Genomic DNA, 17756 nt, shown 5'->3' with positions numbered 1-17756 from the left:
TTTTTAAACAAGAAAATACATTAATAGAAGCATTAAAAGTTTGTACTTTGCTTATATTTGCTTATGTAAATACTCCATTTACTTTTAGTGTTACAGCTCAATTGAATTTGAAGGTTATTTGACAGAAGAGGAAGCCGAAGAGAGAAGTATGGCCCTCAGTGAGAAAAACGACCTGCTTGCGATGATCAGTTTTATGAACGAGCACGAACACAAACTTGAACCATTGACCACTTACAAATTAAGGTAGATAAAGTGTCAATTCAAATCAATTGTACGTTTTTATAAAGAAGTATCAATTGAAAAGTCCAAACTTAAAAGGATGAATGCTGAGAGAATGCTGGATTCGCACGAAGCAAGCACTTTTAGTTACACAAATGGTCCAAATCAAAGACCGTTCCAGGATTTAAAACTGATAACGTATGGTTTTATTTACTTGCAAGACTTGATTGAGCAAAGTATACTTGTGGAACACACTGGAAGAAAAGATACACCCGGGATCATACTCAAACAGTTTCCCCATCCTTGCTACATAGATGATTGGTAAGATTATTAATAAATTATCAATGTATAGTTTAGCTTTTGGATATTTTCTGTATGCCATAAATTGGATTAATTTAAAAACTCCTGTAACAGTGATTGCTCAATAATTACACTTTTTTAGGTTTTTGTCCTCTTTGGCTTATATGTTTCCACTTTTTATGGTGCTTTCGTGGGTTTATTCAGCTTCGATGATTGTTAAAAACATTGTCCAAGAGAAAGAGCAAAAATTGAAAGAGACGACGAGGGTCCTTGGAATGGGCAATGGGGTTCATTGGTGCAGTTGGTTCATTGACAGTATCATACCAATGATTATTACTATTTTAATATTGTCCTTGATTTTGGTTGTAAGTATATAATTTTATATTATAGTCATATGATCCATATTAATAATAAAATACTAAAATATTTCAATAAAGTTAATTCGAGGCGACGGTTGCTCTGTTTAATTTATCTGCACAAACTTCTTTAGTTAGTTACTGCTTGTTGTGAAAAGTCCTCTGTTGACCCTCATAGGGTTTCTTATTATAAAAATACCATGGACTGCAGCATCTAGGAACAAACGGCAGTTTTTGTGGGCATATCTGGACACATAGGTCTGGAAGGGGTGGATTTAATCACTACGATCCGGCCCACTGACACTAAAAATGGAATAAAAAAACACGGTTAAGAGAAAGTGGCAGTATCGATGAGCAGGAATGGCAGAGAAGCACTTGTGAATCAAGAGCACTGATAGATGACCCTCATAAGATCTTAAAAGACCTCACCTTACAATAAGCCATGCAAGGTTGACACGAACACTTATTTTGGGTCAAAGCTCGGGAATGTGTTCGGCATGTAGAGAAAGGTTGCTCGATGTGTTCCAGCTAAGAGGATGTGATTCCTTGGCTCCATATAGAGAGCGTGTAGGAATGCCACCTACATGAGAATTGTGCTTGTGCATGGCAGCGAGTATCTTGTCTCCTGTTTTGATGTTTGAGGAAACAGGGTTGTTCTTTGTTTATTATACACAATGCTAGTTCTGTTCCTTGGTATGTGTTGAGAGTGAATGTATTTATTGGCGTGAATGTGTAATGTAAGAATGCCAATGTGAAATATTGTGAATTCCATTGACTTTCAATTAGGTTAGTTATGTAATAGGTGTAAAGGATGATGGAGGAATATCGAGTACTCCACCACCCTGAGTGAATTGTATATAAATAAGAATTAATGTATTTTAGAGTGAATGATAAGGTAAATGAATTTCGGAATTGCATTGGGACTGAAATGACCTAGCTGTTGATAGATCCTGGAACCTAACCTAAGCAGACAAGATTGAGGTCTGTCCCTGTACTGCCAACCCTAGGGCTAGGTGATTTCTTGACACCTGCTGGTAATTTATTGTAAATCACAAAAGCTGAAATGACCTAGGTGTTGATGAGTAGTGATAGGCTCACTCTATACATGTGTGTATGTATGTATGTGCGTGTGCAGATTTTATTTCATATAAATGGGTAAATCAGTAAATAAATCTGTTTAAATAAATTGACATAATTATAAATACGTACTGTGATTACGGAAACAAAATTATTATTGATAAATGCTTTTTCATATAATGAATTTGATTATTCATACTTTGTAAGCCATTGTATTATTTTTATTTGTATTGATAATGATAATACCTTAAAATTACCTAACAATAAATTTTAAAATTATTTGTTTTGACCTTTTTATTTGTTTAAGTATGGAGGGGTTTTGGCAAATGCAGAATATTCACTTGTCGTGGTGTTTTTGCTGTGCTATGCGATCGCCACAGTCTCTAAGTGCTTTCTCATATCCACATTCTTCTCGAAAGCCAACCTCGCTGCAGCCTCCGGTGGTATCATTTTCTTCACTTCATATCTGCCGTATCCATTTATAGAGAAGTGGTACATTTATTTTACACCGGCGATGAAGATGATAGCTGTACGTATTCCTTTCTTTATAGTGAATTACTCGATGCATTTCATTGGTTTTGTGCAGTGTCTTCTGTCTAATGTCGCACTCGGCCTTGGTTCAAACTATTTCGGCATGAAGGAACTTGAAGGTACGGGAAGTAAATGGAACAATGTTTCCAGCAGTCCTGTCATCGGAGATACGTTCAACCTCCTGGTAATTATGGTTGTTATGCTGCTTGACTCTGTTTTGTATCTCCTGTTAACATGGTACATTGAAAATGTCTTCCCAGGTAAAGTAAGAAAGATTTAGTTAATTAAAGTAATCACCTTTTCTTAATACTTTATTTTAAAGGAAACTACGGTATGCCTAAACCATGGAATTTCCTCTTCACTAAATCCTACTGGTTCCCTTTAGCTTCAACATCAAACTCATTTCAAGAAACGACATCAGGTATTAAATTAAATAATATCATCTGATTATAAATTGTATACTCTTTTTTTTTTTTAATTAATTTTGACAAACATGTAGAAAATGTTCTAAACTGTTTGGTAGGCCGTATGATTTAAAACAAAGGCCAGATAGTTGAAAATATATAACATAAATATATAAAACAGGTTGAGCGAGATCACATGGAATGATTTAAATTCAGCTTTAGAAATTAAAGTATGGACACAATGGCAAAAGGTTTGGTCAGATGTCACAGATAACAAGCATCAGGAAATAAAATCCACTGTTCAAATGTGACCTTCCTCATCTAGAGTTAGAAGAAAAGAAGAAGATCCTAACTAGGCTGAGAATCGGGCACTGTAGAGCCACCAAGGGATACTTGATGGCTCGTCAGCCACCACCGATCTGTCATTTATGCAATGAGTCTGTGACTGTAAAACATATGCTTATATCATGTCATCTATATGACAGTATCAGAAATAAGTACGTTTTACCAAATACACTACCTGAACTTTTAGGAGATGATCAAAATACAGTTACAAAGCTGTTTCACTTTTTAAATGAAGCTAATCTAATCAACAAAATATAAACAAGTGTATAACATGGGACTCCCTGTGGCTAGGGGCAGGTCGTGGGGTTGGGCATGCTGGGGCGTTGTTGTGTGGGTGCGCCCTTCTGGTGTGCTGGTTCCTCGATCTTCTTCCCGCAGAGGGATTCTCTTAAAAGTTACGGGGCTAACATGACCCTTGGTGGTTCGTGCCCCTCAAAAAAAAAAAAAAATCATATACAATTTTAATTGATTAAAATCAGATTAAGATTACTGCCTTATTCTATAAAGCTATGAGAGAATGATGTGAGTCAAATGAATGAGGAAAGGCATCATCAACAGGAGCCATCCTCACCACTTTGAACTCAAGATCTCACTCATCTACTCTTTATTTGTCAGAATTTATTTGTTAATCCAGTTTCAGTAAGAAACTCAAATAGCTTTCTGATGTTAGATAGGGAATGTTTCAAAATTTTGGTTGCCTATATTTAAGCTTGATAGTGATTATTTCACATCAAGTTGTGCACTCTGGGAGAGGCTCTATGGCCATAAGGTAATCATGCGTCAATTTTGTGTGTCCTATCCTAAGCCTTGCCAATACATTTTCCTCTTTCTATGTTCTTTGCATTGCCATACCCCATTGTTTGGCATATCCCTTAATTTCTCTGAGTTTATTTTCCTCGATGTTTTGCCATTCTAAAGCGGCCCATAGACAGTCAATATTATTGTACAATATAGATTGCACAATAATTTGACGGTTGCCCCTTAACGTTCAATAATATTGTACAAAATTTTGTTAGTGCAATGAACTTGAATAGTTTGAAGGCGATATTGAAGTTTGTGCAATATTTTGTGCACTTGTTGATACTTCACAAACTGACTGATACTGTGCAATAACGCCAACGGTGCAATATTTTCCAGGTGTACAATATATTTTCAACTTTTCGTCAATCAATGTATTGCACAAACTTTCAATATCGTCTACACACAATCAATTAAATTGTACAACCCAAAATATTGTGCAATAATATTGATCGTCTATGGGCCGCTTAAATGCCATTCCTTTTAGAAAAACTTCAAAATCTTCACAAGGAACCTCTTTCATTTCATTGCTTTGTCAGCCTACTCATTGCATACCACAATGACCGGATCCACGAAAATATAACTACTCATCTTAGGCGATCTTTTAAAGCAAGTGATATCTCTTGTATTCTGGGTTTTGTCAAAAAATTATTTTTGATAGCTAATTAAGTTTAAAATCAGATTAAGATTAAAATCTATGTATATATTATCTATAATAAGACCCAAATATCCTATGTCAAAAACAAGCTACTCAATCAGATAGCAAGCAAAGACTGGCAAACTTATGTACAATAGCAATGAAAACAACTCCATCACTTGCACTAGAAACTCTACTAACTAAACCTACTTCTTGAAATATTATACAATACAAAAACTCATTTAGGCTCCAGAAACAATCAAATTGGATGGGAACCAAAACACTTTGGGTATACAATAATAATTAATAAAATCAGACACCTATTCATAAAAATTGGAACTGGCTACATGATTTCAAAAATACACTTAACAACATCTTAAAATGTCTCAACAGACTACAAAGGAGAAGAAGAAATCAGGAGGAAATGATAGACAGTGATACTTTATACATGTCTCCAAAACAAATTAAGGAACTGGATCAGGAATTTTCTGTACAAGTTCAGCAAATGAGCAATTGAACTTATTAGGAAAGTTCACCTCAATCTTTCAAGCTGAAATATGCTATCAAAATCACAACATAATTAGTCATGCATTCAAAATATTCACAACTTGGGGATTCGCAACAACCTGAAGACGTCTTGGGTACCAGGGCACATAGGAGTTTTGGGTAATAAATAGGCACACTGGCCAGAGGAGGATCTGCATGAAAAACATTCTGAACTTATTCTTGGGATAACAAAAACAAACATATAATACTCCAAACTGGAGTGGTGGATGCCTACATGGCAAAGCAAAAAAAAAAGATTGGATCCAAAAAAGACAAAACTCTAGATATGCTATACACAGAAAGCATTTGTAAAAACAACCTACACTAGACTGGCAAATTCATTGCTTCAGATAAAGAGGGCTAAACAAGGAGGAGTGATAGGATTTTATACTGCTCAATGGAATCTTAAAAAAACATCTACATAACATGGGTACATTCAATGCTGGCTACATTTGTAGGCTTTGGGAGGAGGAGGAAAATCCGGCAACCGTACCATTTTTAAACGCAAAGAAACTGTTCAATAGAACATGTGATTAAAAAAAACCCAGGGAAATTGTAGCAATGATAGTCATGACCTTGTACTCTGAAGAAGGATCGAGTTGATTGCACTGAACTAAGGAACTAGGAAAGTACAATAAGCCAGAAGGCTGCAGTGCGTGGAGAACAAAAACCCTGACATCCTAGTATCCATTTTCATCATCATCATCATCATCATCATCATCATCATCAAGATTAAAATCTAGAAGAAGTATGCATGTCACTCAGATATCTAGCTGATAAATACATTCACTCACCAAAAACAATTAACACAAAGCAATTTATAAGATAGATAAAATATTTTATGTTCTACAAAACCCCTGATGAGAGCCAATGTTGCAGTATTTTGTAATCCAGAAGACAACAATTTTTTATTGGCTGAATTTTACAAGGTATATTGAATTGGAAAATACTGTTGGTATTCAATACATGTTCATAAATTCAGCCAATAGAGACTGTATGATTTCTTCTTAAGGTCTCTGGGGATATGAAACTGTAGCTTGATCGTTTCCGACTGTTTTAGACTGCCCGTCATTGCAGTCTGGAGCATTTAGCTTTCCAAACAGTTCTAAGATGCACTTTCACCTTTTTTTTAGATTACACTCTAAAAACAAATGATATGTTTGAAGAAGAGCCGAATGGTCTGACGAAAGGTGTGTCTTTAAAAAATCTATGCAAAACGTACAAGAGTGGAAAAGTGGCATTGAGAAATTTAAGTATGAATTTTTATGAGGACCAGATAACGGCTTTCTTGGGAAGGAATGGTGCAGGGAAAACAACTACAATGTAAATTCAATTGTACTCGGAACTCTTACATTCAGGATTTTATTTTCGCATAATATTGTTTAGATCAATACTTACCGGTCTGTTCCCACCGACTAGCGGTTACGCAAGTATTTATGGACTTGATGTCCAAACTCAAATGAATTTGATTCGAAGAAGTTTAGGAATATGCCCCCAATACAACGTCTTCTTCAGAGAGTAAGTTAAAAAATTGTTCTTAAAAATCAGTTTTAAAATTAAGTAATTTTTTTTAAGTTTCACTGTGCAAGAGCATTTGTGGTTTTTTGCACGGCTTAAAGGACACACAACTGGAGATGTTCAGGTGGAAATTCAACAAATACTGACAGATCTTGGTTTGATTAATAAAAGTGAAAGCTTAGCTAAACGTTTGTCAGGGGGTATGAAAAGGAAGTTGTCGATTGCCATCGCTTTTATCGGTGGATCGAGGTAATTGATCAATCTTTCAACATCATCAGAGGAATAAAAGCTATTGTACTAATAATTTGTGTAATTTTCTATTTAGAACTGTGGTGCTTGATGAACCTACAGCAGGAGTTGATCCCTATTCGAGAATGAGTATATGGAATTTAATACTAAAATATAAACAAGGTTCAATAAACTGTAAAATCGTTTTAAATTATGACTGTCAAATACAATTTTTTGTTTTCAGGGAGGACGATTATTTTAACAACACACAATATGACAGAAGCGGAACTGTTAGGAGATAGAATTGCCATTTGTGATAGCGGAGAACTGCTTTGTTGTGGTTCTAGTGCTTTTCTAAAAGCAAAACTCGGTTGGGGGTATATGTTAACAATCGACTGTCATTTACAGGTAGCCGAAGGTTTATATTGTCAAATTTAGAAGACAAAAATACTCTTTGATTATTAACCGTTATTTATTTTACAGTACAAAAACCCTGAAACGTTAAACGCCATTTCAAAAAAAGTGACTGAATCAGTTTTAAAAATAATGCCTACTGCTAAAGAGGTCGAACAATTTGGAACTGAGATAAAATACAGTCTTCCTAATATTAGTGGGCATGTTAATATGTATCAAATGCTGTTCGACTACCTCAGAGACCAAAAGACACAACTGGATATTTCATCTTATGGCATAGCAGACACTTCTCTTGAAGAAGTATTGTATATTTTTAACTTAAATATTAATCACACTAAATAGTTATATTTTTTTCTTTGTAACGTCAAGATATTTTTGAAATTAATTAATAAAAAAGAAGATCATCCGCAAGACAAGCCATTCCTATTTCCACAATTTGGTAAAATTATATTGAATTTTTTTTTTACATATTTTGTTATATTATTAATGCTAAACATTTTCATTGATAGATAAAGCACAAAATGTAATAAAGGATACTTTTATTGAAAGAATTAAGCATGTAATGTGCCAGTTCCAGGCTTTGTTTGCCAAAAGACTTATTCGCAGTAAAAGAAACAAACTTGGCCTCTGCTTTGAAGTAAATTTTCAAATTTGTATTATACTAAAAAAAGTGCTAAAAGTTAACCTGCATTTATTTCTAATTAGCTACTTTTACCGGCACTTTTTGTCTGTTTTTGCATGAGTATTACGAGTGAAATACCAATCTTAAAACAACCCCATGCTATGGATATCGATGTGACGAACTGTTCGAGGTGCACATCATTTTTCAATGTACTCCCTCAGTCTGGAAACTGGTCTGCAAAATACGTAAAAGAGCTTTCAAGTTACACAGGATTTGGGAGCAAATGCATTGGAAATTTAAGCATAAAGTAAATAATTGTCTTAAACATTTTATAACAGCGAAACAAATTTGGGTGTCGATTTTATTATAGGAATCACAATTCAATCTGCATGAAACCTCTTTACATCAACGGAACCAGGCCCAAAATAAAGCATAATCTGGAAGAGTGCTCCTGTGAGAAAGGAACGTTCAGTTGCAATTTTAACTCATCGCAAGATTTGCCAGATAGACTTATAGTAAGTAACCCTGAACCTTTAACCTAAACCCCTTTAACCATGAAATTCTACTCTAAGATTAACTAATAAAACAACAATTAATTAATTATTCTAAATGTGGTAAAAAATAACAAATTCTTAATATTACACCTGTTCAACCTGAACAAAGGGTAAAAAAACAAGAACATTTGTGGCAAATAGCCAAGCAGCCATCAGACCACTAACCTCAAACATCATTAACTCAAAAAGAGTGCTCAGTTGCAAACCAAATTAAATTAATTAGGTATGCAAAATAAAGTTACTCTCTTCCGGGATCCAGGACATGTGGGAGTAGAGGGCAACGAGAGAGCGGACACCCTTGTAACAATGATAGGCCCTGAGCCATTCAGTTGTTTAGGGATTTGTTCTATCAATGAATCAAGAAGACTGGTCGAAAATGAGCAAACTGTGAAACTCCTTGGTCACAAATGAACCAAGGACCTCCTGGAAAATTTCAGAAGGAAAGAAGCAACAGAATGCGTCAAAGGGAGCAGGGAAACATTTTGAATCCTGACAAGATTCTCAACAGGACACTACAGACTGAATGAGCATTTAAAGATTTGTATATTCCAACTTGGTACAAGCAGATTCTTCAAGGAATTAGAAGAGACGCCAAAGCATCAACTAACAAATTGTGAGAGTACCCTTGCCATAGAAGAATTTAAACCACTGAAACCGGACCTACTAATTAAATACCTTGATTAATTAGGAATCATCAGAGTGCTATAGATACAGAATGGTGTACACAAAAGCTTTCAAACGGGCAGTATATTACACACCCCGAATATTACATCTACATTTACATCTATTATTACACAAAGTTAAATGTTTGTTAAACAATTATGTTTTTCACTCTTCTACAAATATTTTAAAATTATATACAAGAAACTAAATTTTAAAATTACTTATGTTTAGACTTCTAGTGGGCATGTAATGTTGAATGCTACGGAAGAAAAGAATATAACAGAGTGGATATTAACTACATGGAGTAATTATGAACCCATGAGGTAACTAGATTTCAGAATCAATTAAATTTAAATCCATCATTAAATGGTACAATAAGGATTAATGAGAAACAAAGTTCACAAAGAAAATTTGTTGTAAGGACTGGAGGGTTTACATTCGGATTACAATTACCAATGAAAGGAGTTTCTCTAAGCACCACTTTTAAAGAAAATGGATCTGTATCCGAACTTAAAAATCCCAACGGCACATCAATCACAGATAACATTCTGGTGAGTTTAGGGTCTACTGCATTTTTTACCAGTTTTGTTATTTGATAATCCCGATGGATTTCAGATTTGGTTCAATAATAAATGGCCTATATCTCCAGTTGTTTATCTCAACGGTGTTAACAATTTGATCCTTAGAGCTTCAATGCCGGAAAAAGAATCTCATAAGTATGGTATAAAATTAATAATGCAAGGAATGAATTATACAGTGAAGCAATATCAATCGCTCATCTTGTAAGAGAAAAAGTATAGAATCATTTTAGTTCAGGAAAAAATACTGATTTATTTTTAGAGGAAAAGCAGCGACAGCTTTGCTCCATTCAATTTCTCTCATATTCGCATTGAGTTTTGTCCCTGCTTCATTTGTCCTTTACTTAATTGAAGAGAGAGAGACAAACTCGAAGCATTTGCAGTTTCTTGCAGGCGTCAACTGGGCACTCTACTGGATACAAGTCTTTGTCTGGGACCTGGTAAAAAAATATGATTTTAAATGTACTATAAACTGTAAAGTTGTACTATAATATTTGACAGTGCTGCTACTTGATGTCTTCACTGCTGTGCATCCTTACTCTTGTTGCGTTCAAAGAAGAAGCATATGTCAGCAGAAATAGCATCTTCTGTCTGATGTCGTTAATATTTTTACATGGGCAAGTTTAAAACTAAAATAATAAAATTTTGAACATCTATAAATATTTAGATATAAATTATTAAATTACATAGAAATATTTTTATTTAGTTGGGCAAATATTCCTCTCATGTATCTTTCAAGTCACTGCTTTCGAGTTCCAAGTTCAGCCTTTGTAATTTTGTCATGTCTGAATATATCGATTGGAGTTATAACAACAGCAACGACGTACGTCTTGAAAGTATTTAATGATGAGGTGTGACCATTATTTTTAGTATATTATTTCGTTATATTTATCTTGATATCATTAGAATGGCAATTTGAGTTAAATGTGGATAAAATGAGCTAAAAAAATTTTAAAAAAATGAGAACTTTTATTTTTTAAATATGTCTATCTTTCTCATTTGTATATTGATTGTAATAATTTTTTTAATAGTATTTCAAAACAATCGAGAACTTCTTGAGAAACATATTTCTTTTATTTCCTCAATTCTGCCTTGGAGACGGCGTCATGAAAATCGCAGAAGTTTATTTCATAACAAAATCTCTTGCTCGTTATGGTATATGATATAAATATTGTAATTTTCATTTTTAATTAACCCTGCAGTGGATGCATATATGTATAAAAATGGCAGAAGTGGGCGCATGCAATACTTGGTACTGCATTTCACCTTTTAGATTCTTGTTTTGTAAAATTATGTCAAAATGGCTTCAAAAATAAAAAGTTATCTTAATAGCAATGATAATATTATACCATCATAGGAAAAACAGAACAATATGGATGTAAACATTTATAATATAAATAAATCCTCATTAAAAGAAATTTACATAAATTTATTGCTTTTTAAAAATATTTTTAAAATATCAGTTTGATAGACTATTTTTAACTTTCTAGTCTTCTTCAATATTTTAGTCATTATTGTTTCATGGAATCTTCCTTTTTAGCTCAGTCAATGGAAAATGAAGATAAACGAAAACAAGTGTATCCATTGACATTTACACTCTAAAGCTCTAATTTCCTTTAACAACCTATTATGTTCCTATCCATGAATCTGACTGCATTGATTACCTTGGGTTCCACTTAGATTCATGCTTAATGCATCCATGACTGATACGAAAAGACTTAAACAGATTACAATGTATTCTAAAAACTTTAATTAATTAACGTTTGGGCTTAAAATTCCATTTTTCTAAAAATTAATTCTCCCAAATTTTACCAACTTCTACAACAATCTCTCCTACCCCCCAACCAAATAGGGAGGCCCAAGCCTTGTCCAAAAATCCCATAAGGCATCTCAAGATGAAATGGCTCCGCAACCTCCTTTCTGAGGAGTTGGTAGTGAAGTTTCATTAGTGAAGTGGGAGAATAATAATGATTATTTGCTCCCCTTGATGCAAATAGTTATAAATATATCTATGTATCATCAAATTTCATGTTGTATCAGAAAATGCAGATTGGAATAAAGTATTGAAAAACAAAATAGATTAGCACAGCCATTATCACATAAAGTTATTTGCATACTGTGGTGTTTGGATGCAAATAATGTTCTGAGCATGGTGGTTTAATTATTTTTATGATTATCACTTTTGTGACATGGCCCAATGATTATGAGTAGGTCTTCCAGTTAGGGGATCTTGAAAGAAACAAAGATAGATACATCTGTCTGAGGATTTTTTGATATCAGCTCTCTCTCTTGTAACTGCTTTTTTTAGCAAACTTTACAAAAAATTATTTAAAAGTTCTCTTCTTAGAGCAATATTTGACTGGTTATTGCTTTTACATGAGTATTGATTTCAGTGATTTCAGCGATGTTAAGCATTCTGAAAAAAAAAAAAACTTCATACCCACTGAAATAAAGAAAAGTAAAAAATAACACATTCGCTCACCATCCTTAAAAACAAATAGAACAAATACTAACCACTTTTGGCAAAATTATAATGAAAATTCCAACTAAAAATACAATAAAAAAGAAATTGCGCCTGCTGCAAGGTTAAAAACGGTGTTATTTATTTAATATCATAACTCATTTGTATTTAAGATGTGAAAATAAAAGTGAATCTTTACGCTTGGGAAAATTTAGGAAAAAATTATGCATTACTTATCACAGAGGGATTTATCTTCTTCGTGCTTACACTTATTTTTGAAAAGTACAGACAGCAAGGTTTCAATGCTTGTTCAGAACAAATTGTGAGTTCTCCTGCTGTAAACTACCAATGCTTATTTCAATGATTTTTTTTTTAAAGGTGAGCATGGACCCTCCGCCACATTTAGATGATGACGTTGAATCTGAGCGTAAAAGAATTTTGAATACTTCTGTCAATGATGTACTAGTCATGAAATGCCTTAGCAAAGTAAATTTATGAAAAACCAATATTTTCTTAAATCTCATTTTGAAATTTAATCATTTCTATGAACAACTGTAGGTCTATAAAGGCAGTAGTAATGTAGCAGTGAATCAGCTTTGTCTAGGAGTTAATAAGGGGGAATGTTTCGGATTACTTGGATTAAACGGTGCTGGGAAATCTTCCACATTTAAGGTATAGATCACTAAATTTTTGAAAAATTTCAATTACAGTTTGTTTTGATAGATGCTCACAGGGGACACAACCATCACTTTTGGAGATGCCACTATTAATGGAAACAGTATTAGAGAAAATATTAACAACGTTAAAAAATTTATTGGCTACTGTCCTCAGTATGATGCTCTTGATGCTAAACTAACTCCAAGAGAACATTTAACATTTTATTCTCACTTTAGAGACATACCTTCAGGCGAGATTGAAACTGTAAGAATTCTTCAAGATTATATTTCAAAATTTTCATTTTTTCTTAAAAATTAACACTTAATACATAATTGTCATTTAAGATATATTTCAATAGAACCTAAAACATCAAAGTTTAGAGAAAAGAAAATTATATTTTTCTTGTGCAAATTATCATAAAAAGTAGCGTAATCTGACCTAATAGTACAAGAGACTTATTAAACATGCCGTTTTGTAATAGATTGTAGATTCAACATTGGAAATATTTGATTTATGTAAATACAAAGATGTATGTACAAAATATCTTTCTGGAGGGAACAAAAGGAAATTGTCCACAGCCCTTGCCGTTTTTGGGAATCCTCAATTGATATTTTTAGTGAGTATTTTCAACTTTTCTTATATAGCGTAAATTAATATTATCTGTTGTAAGGATGAGCCGACAAATGGCATGGATCCAAAAGCCAGGCGGTACCTCTGGCAAGTAATTAAACAATGCGTAATCGGTGGAAAGGCCGTAATTCTCACGTCACACAGTATGGCCGAATGCGAAGCTCTTTGTTCGAGCTTAACCATAATGGTGAACGGCCATTTCACATGTCTTGGAAGCATCCAGCATCTGAAGGACAAGTGCTGTATTTTTTAAATATTCTATCGTAAACTTTTTTTTCATAACTTACTCATCACATCTTAGATACGGCCAAGGATACAATCTGGTTGTTAGAGCGCCAATAACTCAGCTACAAAGTGTAAAAGATATGGTTAATGAAAAAATCCCCAGGTGTTTGTTGAAGTCAGAGCATTATACGCAGTTAAAATATCACCTTGATACAGATGTTACTAATTTGTCGGAGGTCTTGACAAATCTTGAAAATGCAAAAGATGAAGGGTTAATTTATGATTACTCCCTATCTCAAAAATCTTTGGTTGAGGTATTTAACAGATTTAAATAGAAATTAATATAATTTTTAATAGGTATAATATTAGTTTTCTGGCTCTGTTTAGAAGGTTGACATCAGGCCACAGTACAAATATTTAGTTTGGCCTGATATCATCAACCTCCTAAACAGAATATGAAGCTGAGGCCCTCAACATCCCACCACATTATAGGATTAGTTTTCTAGATTTTTTTTTAACTTAAATTTTTTAACACTTTTTGAACTACCAAGGACTTTTTTTGTAATGCTGAATAAAAAACCAATGAGATTTCATTTCCCTTTATAAGAACGCAATCCAAATTTTACGATCTTTAGTTGATAAAACCACAGTGAAAAAAATTTAGGGCACTTTGCAAGAATCATATGGCAGTCCACAACCTATCCTTCCTCTCTTTTGACGACTAATTCATTTCGAATCCCATCAAGTGCAAATTATAAACTGACATCACCCATTCTTAAATATATTTTTCTATGTACAAACCTTTCACTTTAGTAAGGCAATGGAGTGCTCGATATTCCTTATCACCTTATACACAATAAAATAAGTAACTAAAGTTAAGGTTGATGATTTTCTTTATAGATTTTCCTGCATTTTGTTTCTCAAAGTGTGCCACAAAAATATGTTGAAAGGAAAAATTCCTGCCGGTGTTTAAAATCTCACGTCTGTAAGTAGCATCAGTACATAGTACAGGTTAAAGATTTACACACAGGAAAAAAAAAAGTTTGAAGTATTTCTTTATTGTTTATATCATTTAATCATTACATAACCTATAAATTAGCCAATTACATTTATGAACTTGTTCCAGCTTAACAATTCTTGGACAAGAACACTTCTGGTTTATTAAAATTGGAGCAACAATTGCATATTCACTATAAAAGTGTTCTAATCTCAAAATAAAAAATACATAGCTTTCATACAATTTTATTAGAGCAATAGAAATAACAAGTAACAATACAGGATAACAAATATATATTTTTAAAACACACTAAAATGGTCTTTGGTCAACTTTTAACTTTAAAGAATTATTTCAAATTATGCATTTTATGATAAAGGAAATAATTGCTATAAATATCACACTGTTTCGAACACTTGACGCAGTGTTTGGATTGGTGCGATCTTTTTGAAGATAAAACTGGACAACTTCATCATTCGGAATCCTTGTTTCATTACTCAATGACAATTTCATGCAGTGCTCTTCATCATCAACAACCTTATACGAATGATCCCAAACCTAAAATACATCAAAATTAGCGGTTATGATAAAAATACATTATATTGCATAATTACCATTTCACAAAACTGTTTCGCAGTTTTGAATTTATCCTTAATTGTTGCACATTCATTTTTGTGAGATTTGGAGCAATTCTTTGTGACAGTATTAATGTTATGGTACCAGTTGTCCGAACATGTGTAATCGTCAGAGCAAGCGTTAAACCAGTCATCACATTCTGACTTGCAGAGAGGAACATTTTTAAATCTTTGATAAGATTCACTTTCATTCAACTAGAAAAAAAATGATATATTATATTCAAAAAATAAAAAGTTATATTGATGAACAAAGTACCGGAATGAACCATAATTTCAAGTCAGGTGAGCATTCAAAAAAGCATGTCTCTTTTTTAAAGAACTCTTTGCAAGAAGAAGACATCGGTTTTTTGCATAAATTTTGTTCCAGCTTATGAACATCATCCGTGTGAATCTGCTTCGCCCTCTCTTCTGTACAGCAGGAAAGATTTCTCCAGGGCTCACACTAGAATTTAAAATTATAAAACTAACACTTGTGCATTTTGCTATTAAAATTAACATTCATATTTTAATTTTAATTTTACAATTTCATTTGGTGCATTAAGTCTGCACAATTAATTACATGTGTTATCTATTGATAAACTGCTTTTAAAATACTTGAAAGGTGAAAGAGAAGTAAGGCAAAGGAAGTTTAACCATGGCACAGTTCTTTTCAGCATGTGAAGAAGCAAGTTTGAACATGCGCCCCATTTATTAAAATTCAATTTTTAAAATGAATTTCATTTCAAATACCTCAAACATTTCTCCTTCATTGGGCAACGGGATTCTTTGGTGCGCATTCGAGGACAAGCATTGATTGATTTGTTCTCCTACGGCATGGTCCACTTTCAACACAGTTAGGACGGCAATAGCGACTAGTTTTGAAATCATCTACACAGATAAAATTGTATATGGTTTTAAAATGATTCACCTCATCGCCAAATTCTGCATAAAACTATGAAACTGAGCTCAATCAAATTAATAAAATATAGTAAAAAATATATAATTATTATTATTATACAGTGTGAATGAATTATTGAATCTATCATAGAATGTTTATTCTAATCAGAACAAATAATGAATTTGATGAAGAATAAAAAACTGTATATTTATAGTTATAATTTATAATTATAAGTTCAAATGAAAAGCAACTTACCATGTTGTTTCTTGCTCTGAGAATGATTAACAATTGGTTTTCGCTTGGAGAACAGAGTAAGGGTACATTTATTTGAACCTTGACCATAAGTAATCCCTAACATAATGTATACAGACACCACTCTTTTGTGGGTATTGAGTTTTTCATTTATTACTCACAAATATTTCATGTATAAGTAGTAGAATATATTATGCTGAATATATTCGATGTAAGAAAATAAAGCAGACCAATCAAGCTGCAATAATGTCAAAATAAAACATCAATCATTTAAGAAACAGTCTTGTTTAATAAATCTACTTAAAATACATTTTATTATGCAAATCGGTATTTGTAGGAGATTGAAGTTTAAACTTTGATGATAAATAAAATTCCCGTACAGTCTTACGAAATAGTTAACATATAACAAGTGCAAAGATATACAATTTTATGCTTTTTTTCTTTCTGGTGTGGTGGTGGTGGTGGTGGTGGTGGTGTGTGTGTGTGTGTGTGTGTGTGAGAGAGNGAGAGAGAGAGAGAGAGAGAGAGAGAGAGAGAGAGAGAGAAAATGAGTAAAATAAACATGGCATCTGGTCATCTGCTGGAAGTTCAGATCTACTTTGAAAAGGAATCAAATGGAAAATTAAATTGAGCAAAGAAAATCAAAGAAAAAGAGCACAAAACGTGAATATAGGGTGAGGACTGAAAAAAAGGCAGAATGAAAGATTTAATTTAAACTAAAATGAATTTTTTGAATGTATCAAATAGATTAAAAGTACTCTTGGATCATCAGATAGTGAATTAGAATCTGCGGTATTTCCAGGCTGATCTGCAGTTTTTTGCCATCTACCCAGCAAGCCGAATGCCTCTTCATATAAAATTAAAAGTAAATCTGGTACAAAACGCAATATAAATTATTGATTTTAATAATAAAAAATAATTTGAATTCAAACCATAACTTTTTATACTTTGATTTCTGTCGTCGCCAATAATAAAAAAAGTCATGTACTGCTGAATTGTTCATTCTCTGGCCACCATCCTGACAAATTATCCAATCACATATCAATTTACAACCCAGAAGCTCTATGCTGTCAAAATTGTCATCAAAAGTCCACTGATAAAAAGAGATTGTCCCACACTGTCCATAATGACTTCAATGAAATTCAGGAATAATATTTTAACTTGATTATTTTTTCTCTTAGGCTTTCGGAAATTTAAAAAAAAAAAAAAAAAAAAAAAAAAAAAAAAAACGACAA

The 17756-nt window shown here is 33.0% G+C and overlaps 2 protein-coding genes across 2 annotated transcripts; one reads left to right on the top strand and one right to left on the bottom strand.

The window, feature by feature from the left end:
* The first annotated feature begins 4 nt into the window (after positions 1-4).
* Positions 5-14985, top strand: LOC106672589 (ATP-binding cassette sub-family A member 2-like). Its single transcript, XM_014404129.2, has 31 exons — positions 5-38; positions 89-243; positions 319-540; positions 662-884; positions 2260-2743; positions 2806-2904; positions 6347-6536; positions 6600-6731; positions 6789-6980; positions 7057-7142; positions 7204-7367; positions 7443-7673; positions 7743-7812; positions 7883-8010; positions 8079-8302; positions 8366-8510; positions 9444-9535; positions 9634-9763; positions 9828-9994; positions 10053-10230; positions 10292-10407; positions 10497-10641; positions 10822-10945; positions 12425-12573; positions 12630-12737; positions 12810-12923; positions 12975-13172; positions 13390-13524; positions 13579-13775; positions 13840-14077; positions 14664-14985. Exons 2-31 carry the CDS (start codon positions 149-151, stop codon positions 14754-14756), a joined length of 4869 nt encoding a protein of 1622 aa, XP_014259615.2. The 5' UTR covers positions 5-38; positions 89-148; the 3' UTR covers positions 14757-14985.
* On the bottom strand, positions 14813-16631 carry LOC106672590 (folate receptor gamma-like). The gene is made up of 5 exons (XM_014404130.2): positions 16525-16631; positions 16122-16259; positions 15649-15834; positions 15372-15587; positions 14813-15315 (listed from the first exon to the last, which is right to left on the bottom strand). The coding sequence occupies exons 1-5, from the start codon at positions 16609-16611 to the stop codon at positions 15112-15114; spliced, it is 831 nt and encodes a 276-aa protein (XP_014259616.1). The 5' UTR covers positions 16612-16631; the 3' UTR covers positions 14813-15111.
* Positions 16632-17756: the final 1125 nt, after the last annotated feature.

This window comes from Cimex lectularius, unplaced genomic scaffold (assembly GCF_000648675.2).
Source record: "Cimex lectularius strain Harlan isolate CLEC.00 unplaced genomic scaffold, Clec_2.1 scaffold139, whole genome shotgun sequence".
Taxonomy (NCBI): domain Eukaryota; kingdom Metazoa; phylum Arthropoda; class Insecta; order Hemiptera; family Cimicidae; genus Cimex; species Cimex lectularius.
This window is presented reverse-complemented; position numbering and strand designations above follow the sequence as displayed.

Excerpts from the sequence above, each read along its gene's own strand:
- LOC106672589 (XM_014404129.2), top strand. The coding sequence starts at position 149 with ATGGCCCTCAGTGAGAAAAACGACCTGCTTGCGATGATCAGTTTTATG. Across the intron at positions 6,981-7,056 it reads GCTTTTATCGGTGGATCGAG|AACTGTGGTGCTTGATGAAC; the intron begins GTAATTGATCAA and ends TTTTCTATTTAG. Across the intron at positions 10,946-12,424 it reads AAAATCTCTTGCTCGTTATG|ATGTGAAAATAAAAGTGAAT; the intron begins GTATATGATATA and ends TTTGTATTTAAG.
- LOC106672590 (XM_014404130.2), bottom strand. The coding sequence starts at position 16,611 with ATGGTCAAGGTTCAAATAAATGTACCCTTACTCTGTTCTCCAAGCGAA. Across the intron at positions 15,835-16,121 it reads ATGAAGGAGAAATGTTTGAG|TGTGAGCCCTGGAGAAATCT; the intron begins GTATTTGAAATG and ends TTTAAATTCTAG. Across the intron at positions 15,588-15,648 it reads TGAAATTATGGTTCATTCCG|TTGAATGAAAGTGAATCTTA; the intron begins GTACTTTGTTCA and ends TTTTTTTTCTAG.